Raw genomic sequence first — 16668 nt, 5'->3', positions numbered from 1 at the left:
TCTAGAATGTGTCATACCTCAAGCAGCAAGAGACTGCACACTGTTCCCCCAACTGAAGTTAATTGCTCTCAACAGTCCTGTGTGGAACAGCCATGGATTTTAGTTACGGTGCTAAAATCATTTTCCTCATACAAACAGAAATCTTCATTTCTTTTCTGTTTCTGAGTAAATAGTACATACCAGCACTATTTTAAAATAACAAACTCTTGATTGAATAATAAAAACTACAGTTAAACACTAAAAAACTCTAAGCCATCTCCGTGGAGATGTTGCCTGTACAACGGCAAAGAGAATGACTGGGGTAGGCGGAGCCTAGGAGGGATCATGTGACCAGCTTTGCTGGGCTCTTTGCCATTTCCTGTTGGGGAAGAGAATATCCCACAAGTAAGGATGACGCCGTGGACCGGACACACCTATGTTGGAGAAAGAGAGAGCGAGTGTGAGTGTGTGTGTGTGAGAGAGAGAGAGAGAGAGAGAGAGAGAGAGAGAGAGAGAGAGAGAGAGAGAGAGAGAGAGAGAGAGAGAGAGAGAGAGAGAGAGAGAGAGAGAGAGAGATAAAGAGTGGGTGAGAGAGAGAGAGAGAGAGAGAGAGATGGAGAAAGAATTAGAGAAAGTGAGGGAGATATAGAGGGACAGAGGGAGGAAAGAGCACGAGAGAGGGAGAAAGAAAAAACAAAATTATGCTTACCTGATAATTTCCTTTTCTTCTGATGGAAAGAGTCCACAGCTGCATTCATTACTTTTGGGAAATAAGAACCTGTCCACCAGGAGGAGGCAACGACACCCCAGCCAAAGGCTTAAATACTCCTCCCACTCCCCTCATCCCCCAGTTCATTCATTCTGCCGAGGAACAAGGAACAGTAGAAGAAATATCAGGTGAAAGGTGCCAGAAGAAGAATAAGGACGTCCCATATAAAATTACGGGTGGGGAGCTGTGAACTCTTTCTATCACAATAAAAGGAAATTATCAAGTAAGCATAATTTATGTTTTTCTTCTTAAATGGAAAGAGTCCACAGCTGCATTCATTACTTTTGGGAAAACAATACCCAAGCTATAGAGGACTCTGAATGCAAAGACGGGAGGATACAATAGGCGGCCCATACTGAGGGCACCAGGCCTAAACCTCTATATAATAAAAAATCCTGCTTCATCCGAAGCCGAGAATTTTTTTTTAGAGGAACAGCCCCAATGACACTGACTTGCAGTTAGTCCAGAAGCCAAACTAGAGACCGCAAACGGACTCAACTGAGCCAACAGTCCTCAAGGAGACACCGTCGCCCAACAGATGGTCCCCCACCGCTCACCCCCCACTAATAAAGGGGACACCAGCCGAAACCCCCAAGGGGACAAGGCAAAGGAGAACCTGAGAAAACCGAAAGGTCCCCTAATACAAAAAAGAATACCTCCAAGAGTGAGCCCAGCTCACAGAGACCCAAAGGGGCCCAAACAGGGAAAGGAGGCCACGCCTATACCAAGCGAAACCCGGGATAAGACCGGGCACAGACGTCTCTCCAACATCCTGCAAGCACAGAATGCAACTGAAGAGGCAAAGTCCTTCCAGTGTCTGACCATAGAATACCAAAGCATTCGACCATGAAAAAGTGTGTTATACACCCAGGTGAAAAACCCCAAGTTTGAGAACAAAGAGTCCATAACAGGACGACACAGAGGGCAATTGAAAGGAAGAAGAAGCAGTCAAGCAAGAAACAGATCGCAAAATCAACCCCTGGGCAGAGGGCACGCTCCAGGCAACCTAAGTCGCCGGACCTACACACAGGTCCCTAAAAAGGGGAACACAAAACCTCAATCGAGGCCCCCTGAGAAGGAGAGTATACCCTCAGAACCCGAAGGAAGAGTAAACCCTCTTCTGAAATCAATGGAGCAAGTTGAAAGGAAAATCTATACCCTAGTAGACTGAGCTAACAGGATAGACGCAACAAAGCCTTAGACCGCTCGGCCATCCTGACCTGTAGACCCACAAACAGCTGGACCAACACAGCCTCAGGGATGCAAGAAAGGGGAACAAAAGAATCACGAAACAGGTACAGGAACGAGCGTAAGGATAGCCCAGCCATCCCCACAGAGTTCAAGTACAACCCAACTATGAAAAAAAGACAACAAGGCCATAGACCTAAGGATCTATCAAAATAATGGCCCAAGAAGTCTGACTTGGAGCCAGCAAGACCTCAGGGGGAACCAATCCCACCTTTTCCCCTCCCATCCAGGAGAAGCCCCAAGCAAGGACTCCATCTCCATAGAGAGGAGAATATCCCCTAAGGAAAAGGGATGCTGCCGGAAGGGCAACAATTGTCCTCAAGGTCCGAAGCCACCGGCTAATGGGAAGATAAATTCCCAACACAGATGTCCTAGAAAGGACCCCCCTACAAGTAGCTTGCCAAGCAGTGGCCCAGCCAACCCATTCGTCTGCAGAGCAGGGAATCTACTGGGAACCCTGGCAACCCTAAGGCGCACCAGAAATTGGACATCCAGCACCAGCAGCTGGGTATGAACCAACAACCCTTGAGGTGCAAGCCACACAGCTAACCACTAGATGACATGGGCTACTCTGTGGCAAAGAGTAAAAAATACTCCGAAAACCTGACCAACCATGACCAGGTCAGGAAGATGGAGCAAGGACATAGCCCAAGATCCCACTACCGTGGAACACCCCGACCAGCCCTGAGATCCAAGATTCCAAAACCACCCAAAACTGGGTCAGGAAAAAGGCCAAGCGAAGCTTCAGCAACCGGAAGTGTCAGGGAGAAAAACAGGTCCAGGCACCTAATAGTTCAGGCAACCCTTACCCTAGAACTAAACACCCCAACTGGCCAAAAAGCCAGACACAAGGGATATGGATGCATATCCAGAATCCGGATAGCGAGAAGAACTCGAAAGCCCCGACCAAAGGAAGGAACCACCCCTAGCTAAAGTCCAACGCTCCAAGGAGCAAGGCTAGAAGTCGTATGAAGATACTTCTCAAAGCCTCAGGACAACCAAGGGATACCTCGAGGTGAAAAAAAAAAATCCTACTAGCAGGACTAGTCTCCCTATCACCTCCGCACAAGCAGAGGACACAAGGAAGAGAAAGGCACTAAGCCTACCCAGCTCCGGAAAAACCCGAGCTAAACAAAGTCCCCGCAGGGAACAACCATCACCCGGAAACACAGATCCCTAAAAGGAGATCCAACTCACACAGAGACAATGTAAGAAGACCCAAAGGTCTCATAACTCAAACAGACAGTACACGTCAAAGAGTAAGAGCTGCATCTAGATACACTATAAACAGCTTACGCGTACACCTGCAAGATGTCAAAAGCTGCAACTGGTTTCAAACTGCACACCTTCCGCATGCTAGACAGCTATCCTGTACAAGCAGTTGGATCAAGCCCAAAAGGACAAATCCAGAGGCCCAAAAATGAAGGCCAAATCACTCAACTGTGGTAAGGGCATAAAGCCCTCTAAACCTCCACCACATAAGAGAAGGAAAACTCTAGGATCTGATGAAATCAGATGTCAAATAGAGTGACGCAGTGGAAAACTCCCCTGCCCGGTCATCTATGACTGAAGGCTATAAGGACTGAAACAATCCTTCCCGTCTCACAGATCCACAGGTCCTCTCGAATGCTTAGTTGAACATAAAAAACAATTTTAACCTGAGCACTCTGCGCTTCTACCGAACCAGCTGAGCAGAACAGCGTGACGTGTCTGAACACCCGCAAGACCGAACGAACCAGACAGGACCAGCCTGCACCTAGGGTCCTAACTGGCAAGCTGCATAAAATGCTCCCTCATAGGGGAAAAAACAGAAAACGGACATTTTTAACATAGGACTAACATGTCCAAAACAACTTCCGAAGAAGTAATAAAGAGTATCAATCCCAGAAGGTTCCTGGAGGAAACAAAAACAAATAAGACATCCCATCGGATATAAATAAAATATAAGGCAACCCGAAGGTTAACGCCCAAAAAGACACAGGCCTACCCGCAGGACCAGCCAAAACTGAGCCCTATCTTTCAAAAACTGGGAAAGATCTCAAACAAATGACAATCAGGAGATTACCTCATCCCCACATGTCTAATGAGGTGCACCATTTGAATTAGCAGACTGAAAATCCCCGTAACTGGTAACGATAGGGTCATTCAATAACTGAAAAACATGTCTGAGCAATACACAAAGGCGCGCTATCCTGTAACGAAAGGCACAACACTCAGGGACAGTTACAACTGCGGGGAACTGTAGAGGCCCTCCCCAAGGCGGAAGGCCCGGGACAATAGGGCACAAGCACATTCTCAAATAAACGCATGGACTCTGCAGACGAACAATCGCCAACATTATGTGGAAGCGAAAACGTGCTGCAACCTCCGGGGGGAATACGCCACCCTGCATGTTGGAACCAGAAACTGGATTACCCGCATGTGTAGAAGTATGAATTGGTAGGGAACTCGCCTCTCGGAGGACAGGACCCACAGAGTCGGATAGCTTAGCTGTCCCTTGATTCCCTGAGCCCGAGGAACAAGGCACTCTGAAATGGCATACGGAACAAAACTGGTTGTCAACGAGGCCAATCCGGATTCGTCACCGGACACAGAATCTGAAATCAAAATAGTCTCAGTATCAGAATCCTCCGTAACTGAATCTGAAATTAGCACAGTCTCAGCATCAGAATCCTCCATAACTAGATAGAGGAAATATAAATATGGACTAAAACAGTAAAAACAAAAACAGCACCTAACACCCCCAATGGCTGGGGCACTCACCACCTCCTATGATCAGATCCCTGCGGACTACAAAATTTCCTTCGCAACAAAGCCAGGAATGCGTAAATGGAAAACGGCACCACGCCCGAACACAAGGTGAACCGTACAGTACAAAAAAGCGCACCCAACCAAAAGGCTGTGTCACTTCCAAAGGCCTCAATGTTCTAAACCACAAGCCCATAAACATCACACATAAGCAGGTTGAATCACATAAACATGATTATAAACCACCCTGTTCAATAACCCCCCTCAGGAGATATTAACCCTCGATTCCAAGATAATACAAGGGACTCACTGAGACCCTTATGATAAGTTAGACCCGCAAGGTGGTAGCCTCTTGGGAAAACATTCACATTACAGTACATTGATGAATAAAGTAAAATGAAATGATCTTGCCGGAATCTACGCCGTGGAACAGGAACACGGCCTTTCAAGTGTGACGGATAGTAGCATCGCCTCCACCATGGACTTGAGAGAAGAAAGCAGGCAGTGGAGGGAAGTTCGACAACGCCGATTGCTTGAGGAGCTGTTAATCTGAGTCGGGATGGACTCTCCCTGCATCTCCAGACTCTAACTTTCATCTAAGCCCTCACTGAGAGACTGACAGGACTACTTAAAACGCCTGTCCCATGCCGAAGAGTACTACCCTCCATAAGAGACAAAAAATAAAAATTAAAAATTCTGACACTTCTCTGCCAACCTCCTGGGACGAAAGGCAAAGAATGAATGGGGATGAGGGAAGTGGGAGGAGTATTTAAGCCTTTGGCTGGGGTGTCTTTGCCTCCTCCTGGTGGCCAGGTTCTTATTTCCCAAAAGTAATGAATGCAGATGTGGACTCTTTCCATTTAAAAAGAAAATAATCAGAGCTTTGCTCTTTAAAAAAGGTAAGGAATATGGGCATAACAAAAATCTTTGTTAGCAAATAATTAAAAACATGGATCAAAAAACTATTAACAAACAAAAGAAAAATTGTGTTAGGGTGGGCGGGGGTGGTTAGAAAGCTAGATAAAGTTTTTAATGATTATACTTTTTAAAATATACCATTATGCTATACATAGTTATCGTACCATTCAATATTAAATTCTGAAAACATGTTATTGTAAATTTTTTATAACTTTAAACAACTAGACGCATCATTTAAAAAATACTAAAAAAAAGTTAAAACAAATCAACCAAAAGTAAACGCACAGACAAGTGAGACCCCTTTGATTGGGAGATGTTATTCCCATGGCAATTATAATTATTTAATAGGTTCACTTGACATCACGTTTGTAACAGACAGCACCATACAATTAAAACTAGACAAAATGATTTTGCCCATTTTCCAATCTACTAATGGACATTTTGGTTTTACAGCCCCCAACGACATAATGTGCTAGAGCCTATGGCCTAGATCGCTGGAAACAAGAGTTAAGGAACTGCCACCATAAGACCGCTGTTTTTTTAACTCGTCCGCCACCTCTGAGGCGGTGGACAACAATCATCAGATACGATCAGGAGGATTGACACCCCTGCTAGCGGCCAATTGGCCCGCAATTCTGCAGGGGGCGACATTGCACAAGCATTTCACTAGAAATGCTTGTGCAATGTTAAATGCCAATAGCGTATGCTGTTGACATTTAGCGAAGGCGGGCGAACATGATCCGTTACAGCAGATCATGTCTGTCCGCATCTTAATTAACCGGCCCCTCCGTCTATAAGTAGCAATACATCAAATACAGTAGGGCATGGGAAAAAGTAAAAGGATTGAGAAAAAAATTAGGTAAGAGGGACAAAGAGTACATTAGGATTATTATTCAGAGCTTTAGAATACTGTGGCCCTTTTCACAGAAATGATGAGGAGATTAACAACAAATAGTAATTTAAAGGGACATACTAATGCCAAAAAATGCCCTAAATCATAAGAGCATTTTATTCATGCACTAATGCTTATCCCCAACTATATATTTCAAAATCACAAAGCCAAAGTGCATTGCTCTTCGTAAGCAAGTTTTTTTTTTTTTTTAAATCTTTAGCCATCATATAATGCTGGTATATAGGAATAATATGAAAAACTTGAACAAAAAATATTGATGTTTAAACCATATGAAAGTATGAAATACATACCTGGTTGTTCACCACCACATGCACAGTGCCGTGTGTAGTGTAGGATGGAAGATCACTCAGATGAAAAGTCTCATAAACAATGCCTTGACCTGCAAATGCAGCATCTCCATGCAAAAGGATAGACATCACCTATATGAGGAAACAACATACAGAGGTTGTGAGTTATTGCAGGGTTCAACAGATGCTGGTTACTTATGAAAAAACAGAATTTATGCTTACCTGATAAATTACTTTCTCTTACGGTGTATCCAGTCCACGGATTCATCCTTACTTGTGGGATATTCTCAATCCCTACAGGAAGTGGCAAAGAGAGCACACAGCAGAGCTGTCCATATAGCTCCCCTCAGGCTCCGCCCCCCCCAGTCATTCGACCGACGGTTAGAAGAAAAGGAGAAACTATAGGGTGCAGTGGTGACTGTAGTTTTACAAAAATAAATTTGAACCTGACTTAATTGCCAGGGCGGGCCGTGGACTGGATACACCGTAAGAGAAAGTAATTTATCAGGTAAGCATAAATTCTGTTTTCTCTTACATGGTGTATCCAGTCCACGGATTCATCCTTACTTGTGGGATACCAATACCAAAGCTTTAGGACACGGATGAAGGGAGGGAACAAGTCAGGTAACCTAAACGGAAGGCACCACTGCTTGCAAAAACCTCTCCCCCAAAAATAGCCTCAGAAGAAGCAAAAGTATCGGATTTGTAAAATTTGGCAAATGTATGCAGTGAAGACCAAGTCGCTGCCCTACAAATCTGTTCAACAGAAGCCTCATTCTTGAAAGCCCATGTGGAAGCCACAGCCTTAGTGGAATGAGTTGTAATTCGTTCAGGAGGCTGCTGTCCAGCAGTCTCATAAGCCAATCGGATGATGCTTTTCAGCCAGAAGGAAAGAGAGGTAGCAGTCGCCTTCTGACCTCTCCTCTTACCAGAATAGACAACAAACAAAGATGATGTTTGTCTGAAATCTTTAGTTGCCTTTAAATAGAATTTTAAGGCCCGAACCACATCAAGATTGTGTAACAGTCGTTCCTTCTTAGAAACTGGATTAGGACACAGAGAAGGAACAATAATTTCCTGGTTAATATTCTTATTAGAAACCACTTTTGGAAGGAAACCAGGTTTGGTACGCAAAACAACCTTATCTGCATGGAACACCAGATAGGGTGAATTACACTGCAAAGCAGACAATTCAGAAACTCTTCTAGCAGAAGAAATAGCTACCAAAAACAAAACTTTCCAAGATAATAACTTAATATCTATGGAATGTAAAGGTTCAAACGGAACCCCTTGAAGAACTGAAAGAACTAAGTTTAGACTCCATGGAGGAGCCACTGGTTTGTAAACAGGCTTGATTCTAACTAAGGCCTGCGCAAACGCCTGAACGTCTGGTACAGCTGCCAGACGCTTGTGTAACAGGATAGACAGAGCAGATATCTGTCCCTTTAAGGAACTAGCTGACAAACCTTTCTCCAATCCTTCTTGGAGAAAAGACAATATCCTTGGAATCCTAACCTTACTCCATGAGTAACCCTTGGATTCACACCAACAAAGATATATCCGCCATATCTTATGGTAAATTTTCCTGGTGACAGGCTTTCTGGCCTGGATCAGAGTATCTATCACTGATTCAGAGAACCCACGCTTAGCTAGAATTAACCGTTCAATCTCCAAGCAGTCAGTTGCAGAGAAACTAGATTTGGATGCTTGAATGGACCTTGAATTAGAAGATCCTGCCTCGATGGCAGTCTCCATGGTGGAACCGATGACATGTCCACTAGGTCTGCATACCAAGTCCTGCGTGGCCACGCAGGCGCTATCAGAATTACCGAAGCCTTCTCCTGTTTGATTCTGGCTACTAGCCGAGGGAGAAGAGGAAACGGTGGAAAGACATAAGCTAGACTGAATGACCAAGGCGCTACTAAAGCATCTATCAATGCCGCCTTGGGATCCCTGGATCTGGATCCGTAAAGGGGAAGTTTGGTGTTCTGACGGGACGCCATCAGATCCAATTCTGGAATGCCCCATAGCTGGGTCAGCTGAGCAAAAACCTCCGGGTGGAGTTCCCACTCCCCCGGATGGAAAGTCTGACGACTCAGAAAATCCGCCTCCCAGTTGTCTACTCCTGGGATGTGAATTGCAGATAGATGGCAGGAGTGATCCTCCGCCCAATTGATGATCTTGGTTACTTCCTTCATCGCTAGGGAACTCTTTGTTCCCCCCTGATGATTGATGTACGCTACAGTCGTGATGTTGTCCGACTGGAATCTGATGAATTTGGCCTCCGCTAGTTGAGGCCACGCCTGGAGCGTATTGAATATCGCTCTCAGCTCCAAAATGTTTATCGGGAGAAGAGATTCTTCCCGAGACCATAGACCCTGAGCTTTCAGGGAGTCCCAGACCGCACCCCAGCCTAACAGACTGGCATCGGTCGTGACAATGATCCACTCCGGTCTGCGGAAACTCATTCCCTGGGACAGGTGATCCTGAGACAACCACCAGAGAAGAGAGTCTCTGGTTTTCTGGTCCATTTGTATTTGAGGAGACAAATCTGCATAATCCCCATTCCACTGTTTGAGCATGCACAGTTTCAGTGGTCTTAGATGAATTCGGGCAAAAGGGACTACGTCCATTGCCGCAACCATCAAACCAATTACCTCCATGCACTGAGCCACAGAAGGCCGAGGAATGGAATGAAGAACTCGGCAAGTATTCAAAAGCTTTGACTTCCTGACCTCTGTCAGAAAGATTTTAATTTCTACCGAGTCTATTACTGTTCCCAGGAAAGGAACCCTTGTGAGCGGGGACAAAGAACTTTTTTCTACGTTCACCTTCCACCCGTGAGACCTTAGAAAGGCCAGAACAATGTCCGTATGAGCCTTGGCTCTGTGAAAAGAAGACGCCTGTATTAAGATGTTGTCTAGGTAAGGTGATACTGCAATGCCCCGCGGTCTTAGTACCGCTAGAAGGGACCCTAGCACCTTTGTGAAAATTCTGGGAGTGGTGACCAACCCGAAAGGAAGGGCCACGAACTGGTAATGCGTGTCCAGAAAGGCGAACCTTAGGAACTGATGATGATCTTTGTGGATAGGAATATGTAGGTACGCATCCTTTAGATCCACGGTAGTCATATATTGACCTTCCTGGATCATCGGCAAGATTGTCCGAATGGTTTCCATTTTGAAAAATGGAACTCTGAGAAATTTGTTTAGAAGTTTTAGATCCAGGATTTGCCTGAAAGTTCCTTCCTTTTTGGGAACTACAAACAGGTTTGAGTAAAATCCCAGTCCTTGTTCTGCAATTGGAACTGGGTGTATCACTCCCATCTTTAGAAGATCTTCGACACAGCGTAAGAACGCCTGTTTCTTTGTCTGGTCTGAAGACAAACGAGAAATGTGGAACCTTCCCCTTGGGGGAGAGTCCTTGAATTCTAGAAGATACCCCTGAGCAACAATTTCTAATGCCCAGGGATTTGGAACGTCTCTTGCCCAAGCCTGAGCAAAGAGAGAAAGTCTGCCCCCTACTAGATCCGGTCCCAGATCGGGGGCTACCCCTTCATGCTGTCTTGGCAGCAGACGCAGGCTTCTTGGCCTGTTTACCCTTATTCCAGCCCTGCAAGGGTTTCCAGGTTGCTTTAGGCTGGGAAGCGTTACCCTCTTGCTTAGCGGCAGCAGAGGTTGAAGCAGGTCCGCTCCTGAAGTTGCGAAAGGAGCAAAAATTAGCCATGTTTTTGGCCTTAAACGGTCTATCCTGCGGGAGGGCATGACCCTTCCCCCCAGTGATATCCGTGATAATTTCTTTCAACTCGGGACCAAAAAGGGTCTTTCCCTTGAAAGGAATGTTTAGTAATTTTGTTTTGGACGACACGTCAGCCGACCATGATTTGAGCCAAAGAGCTCTTTGCGCCATAATGGCAAAACCTGAATTTTTCGCAGCTAACTTCGCTAATTGGAAAGCGGCATCAGTGATAAAAGAATTAGCCAGCTTTAAAGCGTGAATTCTATCCATGACTTCGTCATATGAAGTCTCCCTCTGGAGCGACTCCTCCAGCGCCTCAAACCAAAAGACCGCTGCAGTAGTTACAGGAATAATGCAGGCAATTGGCTGGAGAAGGAAACCTTGCTGAACAAACATTTTCTTCAGCAAACCTTCCAATTTTTTATCCATAGGGTCTTTAAAAGCACAACTGTCTTCTATTGGTATAGTTGTACGTTTAGCAAGTGTTGAAACTGCTCCCTCCACCTTAGGGACCGTCTGCCACGCGTCCCGCCTGGGGTCATTTATGGGGAACATTTTCTTAAAGATAGGGGGGGGGACAAAAAGGTACACCTGGTCTCTCCCACTCCTTAGTCACAATATCCGCCACCCTCTTTGGGATCGGAAACGCATCAGTGTATACAAGGACCTCTAAAAATCTGTCCATTTTACACAATTTTTCTGGGACCACCATGGGGTCACAATCATCTAGCGTAGCTAAAACCTCCTTAAGCAGGACGCGGAGGTGTTCCAGCTTAAATTTAAACGCTAATGAATCTGACTCTGCCCGCTGAGAAATTTTTCCTATGTCAGAAATTTCTCCCTCGGACAGACCATCCCTCACTGCCACTTCAGAGTGATGTGAGGGTACTACAGATAAATCATCCAAAGCTTCTGATTGCTCATCCTCCGATCTTAAAACTGAGCTATTACGCTTTTTTGGCAAAACTGCCAGTTTGGATAGAAATGCCGCAAGGGAATTATCCATGACTGCTGCTAATTGTTGTAATGTAATAGGGCACAATGCGCTAGAGGTACTAGGCAACGCTTGTGCGGGTGTAACTGGTGTAGACACATGGGGAGAGGAAGGAGGACTATCCTCATTACCTTCCATTAAATTATCATCTTGGGCTACATTTTTAAGTGTCACTGCATGGTCATTAAAATGTTTAGATACCTTAGCACACTTTAAACACAAATTCAATGGGGGTACCGCCATGGCTTTCAAACACATAGAACAAGGTCTATCTGTAGGCTCAGACATGTTAGACAGGCTTAGATAGCACTTAAATACAAAAAAATACACTTTTTGAAAAAACCTTACTGTGCCTTTACATAATAAAAAGCACCCACTTTTTTACCAAATCTCAAAAAAACATCCGATCTTTATGAAATTTACACCATATGATCCTAATACTTTGAAAATCTAACACCACATACTCTTTACCCTCCCGTGGAGATGCTACTTGTTAGAGCGGCAAAGAGAATGACTGGGGGGGCGGAGCCTGAGGGGAGCTATATGGACAGCTCTGCTGTGTGCTCTCTTTGCCACTTCCTGTAGGGATTGAGAATATCCCATAAGTAAGGATGAATCCATGGACTGGATACACCATGTAAGAGAAATCAGCATTTAAATAATGGATGAAAATAGTAAGGGGCTTTAAAGTCAATATGGCAAGTCTGTGCAGTCTAACTCAGGCCATACTTAGCCGCTAGCACATGAACTAGGCTGACAGGCAAACAAATACACAGTGCACACATCTAGCTGTGAGATGGTCACCTAGTGCAATTTAATGAAAGGGACAACATTTCCTATTTATTATGTGCAATAGAGCACTGAGGAAATGGGGTTAAAATAAAAGAATAAAAAAAGACAAGGATTTCCCCCCCCCCCCCTCACTACTTTATCATTGTTGGCCACCATATAATTTCTTCATTTAATTATAAATTTAATTTACACTTTTTACAAGTTTGTCATTAGTGACTTTTTTTTTTTAAATACAAATCTTTATTAATACAAGCCTTGGTTTTAAACACTTGCCGTACAGACGACGTGCGTTTCTTCCTAGATTTTAACCAAAGCTAATCAAGCCCTGAGTTCCTGATCTTATGTAGACTTCTTACCTTCTTGCCCTCTGTATCGCCACAGTAGAACTGCTCGGCCTTAGTCTTGCCCTGTACAACAGGATCAGCAGCCTCCAGATGGGATGGGTTGGCTACCAATGACAATGTGATGTTCCTGTCTGTCACTCTGTTTATCCGCCTGTGGTACATCCCTAAGTGGTATTTCACATCTCCAGAACCCTGTAATCAAAATGAGCAAGGGTCAGATAGCTACCACACCTTCCATTAAAGGGAAAGTTTACACCAGAATCTTTATTGTTTAAAGAGATAGATAATCCCTTTATTACCCATTCCCCAGATTTGCACAGCCAACATTGTTATATTGTTATATTAATACACATTTTACCTATGCGAGTATCTTGTATCTAAGCCTCTGCAGACAGCCCCCCTTATTTCAGTTGATTTGACAGACTCGCATTTTAGCCAATCAGTGCTGAATCCTAGGTAACTCCACGGGTGTGATGTAATCTATATGGCACCCATGAACTAACGACCTCTAGTTGCGTAAAAAACAGAATTTATGTTTACCTGATAAATTACTTTCTCCAACGGTGTGTCCGGTCCACGGCGTCATCCTTACTTGTGGGATATTCTCTTCCCCAACAGGAAATGGCAAAGAGCCCAGCAAAGCTGGTCACATGATCCCTCCTAGGCTCCGCCTACCCCAGTCATTCGACCGACGTTAAGGAGGAATATTTGCATAGGAGAAACCATATGTTACCGTGGTGACTGTAGTTAAAGAAAATAAATTATCAGACCTGATTAAAAAAACCAGGGCGGGCCGTGGACCGGACACACCGGTGGAGAAAGTAATTTATCAGGTAAACATAAATTCTGTTTTCTCCAACATAGGTGTGTCCGGTCCACGGCGTCATCCTTACTTGTGGGAACCAATACCAAAGCTTTAGGACACGGATGAAGGGAGGGAGCAAATCAGGTCACCTAAATGGAAGGCACCACGGCTTGCAAAACCTTTCTCCCAAAAATAGCCTCAGAAGAAGCAAAAGTATCAAATTTGTAAAATTTAGAAAAAGTGTGCAGTGAAGACCAAGTCGCTGCCTTACATATCTGATCAACAGAAGCCTCGTTCTTGAAGGCCCATGTGGAAGCCACAGCCCTAGTGGAGTGAGCTGTGATTCTTTCAGGAGGCTGCCGTCCGGCAGTCTCATAAGCCAATCGGATAATGCTTTTAATCCAGAAGGAGAGAGAGGTAGAAGTTGCTTTTTGACCTCTCCGTTTACCAGAATAAACAACAAACAAAGACAAAGTTTGTCTGAAAACCTTAGTAGCTGCTAAGTAAAATTTGAGAGCACGAACTACATCCAAGTTGTGCAACAAACGTTCCTTCTTTGAAACTGGATTAGGACACAAAGAAGGCACAACTATCTCCTGGTTAATGTCTTTGTTAGAAACAACTTTTGGAAGAAAACCAGGTTTAGTACGCAAAACCACCTTATCTGCATGGAACACCAGATAAGGAGAAGAACACTGCAGAGCAGATAATTCTGAAACTCTTCTAGCAGAAGAAATTGCAACCAAAAACAAAACTTTCCAAGATAATAACTTAATATCAACGGAATGTAAGGGTTCAAACGGAACCCCCTGAAGAACTGAAAGAACTAGGTTGAGACTCCAAGGAGGAGTCAAAATTTTGTAAACAGGCTTGATTCTAACCAGAGCCTGAACAAAGGCTAGAACATCTGGCACAGCTGCCAGCTTTTTGTGAAGTAACACAGACAAGGCAGAAATCTGTCCCATCAAGGAACTTGCAGATAATCCTTTTTCCAATCCTTCTCGAAGGAAGGATAGACTCTTAGGAATCTTAACCTTGTCCCAAGGGAATCCTGCAGATTCACACCAACAGATATACCAAATTATGTGGTAATTTTCTGGTTACAGGCTTTCAGGCCTGAACAAGAGTATTAATAACAGAATCTGAGAACCCTCGCTTTGATAAGATCAAGCGTTCAATCTCCAAGCAGTCAGCTGGAGTGGGTCGAACGGACCTAGAACAAGAAGGTCTCGTCTCAAAGGTAGCTTCCATGGTGGAGCCGATGACATATTCACCAGATCTGCATACCAAGTCCTGCGTGGCCACGCAGGAGCTATCAAAATCACCGACGCCCTCTCCTGATTGATCCTGGCTACCAGCCTGGGGATGAGAGGAAACGGCGGGAACACATAAGCTAGTTTGAAGGTCCAAGGTGCTACTAGTGCATCCACTAGAGCCGCCTTGGGATCCCTGGATCTGTACCCGTAGTAAGGAACTCTGAAGTTCTGACGAGAGGCCATCAGATCCATGTCTGGAATGCCCCACGGTTGAGTGACTTGGGCAAAGATTTCCGGATGGAGTTCCCACTCCCCCGGATGCAATGTCTGACGACTCAGAAAATCCGCTTCCCAATTTTCCACTCCTGGGATGTGGATAGCAGACAGGTGGCAGGAGTGAGACTCCGCCCATAGAATGATTTTGGTCACTTCTTCCATCGCTAGGGAACTCCTTGTTCCCCCCTGATGGTTGATGTATGAACTTGGCCCTCGCTAGCTGAGGCCAAGCTTTGAGAGCATTGAATATCGCTCTCAGTTCCAGAATATTTATCGGTAGAAGAGATTCTACCCGAGACCAAAGACCCTGAGCTTTCAGGGATCCCCAGACCGCGCCCCAGCCCATCAGACTGGCGTCGGTCGTGACAATGACCCACTCTGGTCTGCGGAAGGTCATCCCTTGTGACAGGTTGTCCAGGGACAGCCACCAACGGAATGAGTCTCTGGTCCTCTGATTTACTTGTATCTTCGGAGACAAGTCTGAATAGTCCCCATTCCACTGACTGAGCAGGAACAGTTGTAATGGTCTTAGATGAATGCGCACAAAAGGAAACTATGTCCATTGCCGCTACCATCAAACCTATCACTTCCATGCACTGCGCTATGGAAGGAAGAGGAACGGAATGAAGTATCCGACAAGAGTCTAGAAGTTTTGTTTTTCTGGCTTCTGTCAGAAAAATCCTCATTTCTAAGGAGTCTATTATAGTTCCCAAGAAGGGAACCCTCGTTGACGGAGATAGAGAACTCTTTTCCACGTTCACTTTCCATCCGTGAGATCTGAGAAAGGCCAGGACAATGTCCGTGTGAGCCTTTACTTGAGGAAGGGACGACGCTCGAATCAGAATGTCGTCCAAGTAAGGTACTACAGCAATGCCCCTTGGTCTTAGCACCGCCAGAAGGGACCCTAGTACCTATGAGAAAATCCTAGGAGCAGTGGCTAATCCGAAAGAAAACGCCACGAACTGGAAATGCTTGTCCAGGAATTCAAACCTTAGGAACCGATGATGTTCCTTGTGGATAGGAATATGTAGATACGCATCCTTGAAATCCACCTTGGTCATGAATTGACCTTCCTGGATGGAAGGAAGAAGTGTTCGAATGGTTTCCATCTTGAACGATGGAACCTTGAGAAACTTGTTCAAGATCTTGAGATCTAAGATTGGTCTGAACGTTCCCTCTTTTTTGGGAACTATGAACAGATTGGAGTAGAACCCCATCCCTTGTTCTCCTAATGGAACAGGATGAATCACTCCCATTTTTAGCAGGTCTTCTACCCAATGTAAGAATGCCTGTCTTCTTATGTGGTCTGAAGACAACTGAGACCTGTGGAACCTCCCCCTTGGAGGAAGCCCCTTGAACACCAGAGAATAACCTTGGGAGACTATTTCTAGCGCCCAAGGGTCCAGAACATCTCTTGCCCCAGCCTGAGCGAAGAGAGAGAGTCTGCCCCCCACCAGATCCGGTCCCGGATCGGGGGCCCGCATTTCATGCTGTCTTGGTAGCAGTGGCAGGTTTCCTGGCCTGCTTTCCTTTGTTCCAGCCTTGCATAGGTCTCCAGGCTGGATTGGCTTGAGAAGTATTACCTTCCTGCTTAGAGGACG

General features: G+C 45.1%; 1 protein-coding gene across 1 annotated transcript in view; it reads right to left on the bottom strand.

The window, feature by feature from the left end:
- OGDH (oxoglutarate dehydrogenase) overlaps positions 1-16668 on the bottom strand; it is a 281110-nt gene that overhangs the window by 130743 nt on the left and 133699 nt on the right. Inside the window, exons 9-10 of the mRNA XM_053718145.1 lie at positions 12743-12922; positions 6866-6994 (exon numbers count right to left, since the gene is read on the bottom strand). Coding sequence (XP_053574120.1) covers positions 6866-6994; positions 12743-12922 — 309 coding nt within the window. The remainder of the gene's footprint in view (positions 1-6865; positions 6995-12742; positions 12923-16668) is intronic.

Source organism: Bombina bombina, chromosome 6 (genome assembly GCF_027579735.1).
Source record: "Bombina bombina isolate aBomBom1 chromosome 6, aBomBom1.pri, whole genome shotgun sequence".
Lineage (NCBI taxonomy): Eukaryota > Metazoa > Chordata > Amphibia > Anura > Bombinatoridae > Bombina > Bombina bombina.
Note: the sequence above shows the minus strand (reverse complement) of the source record. Positions and strands in the feature narration are given on the sequence as shown.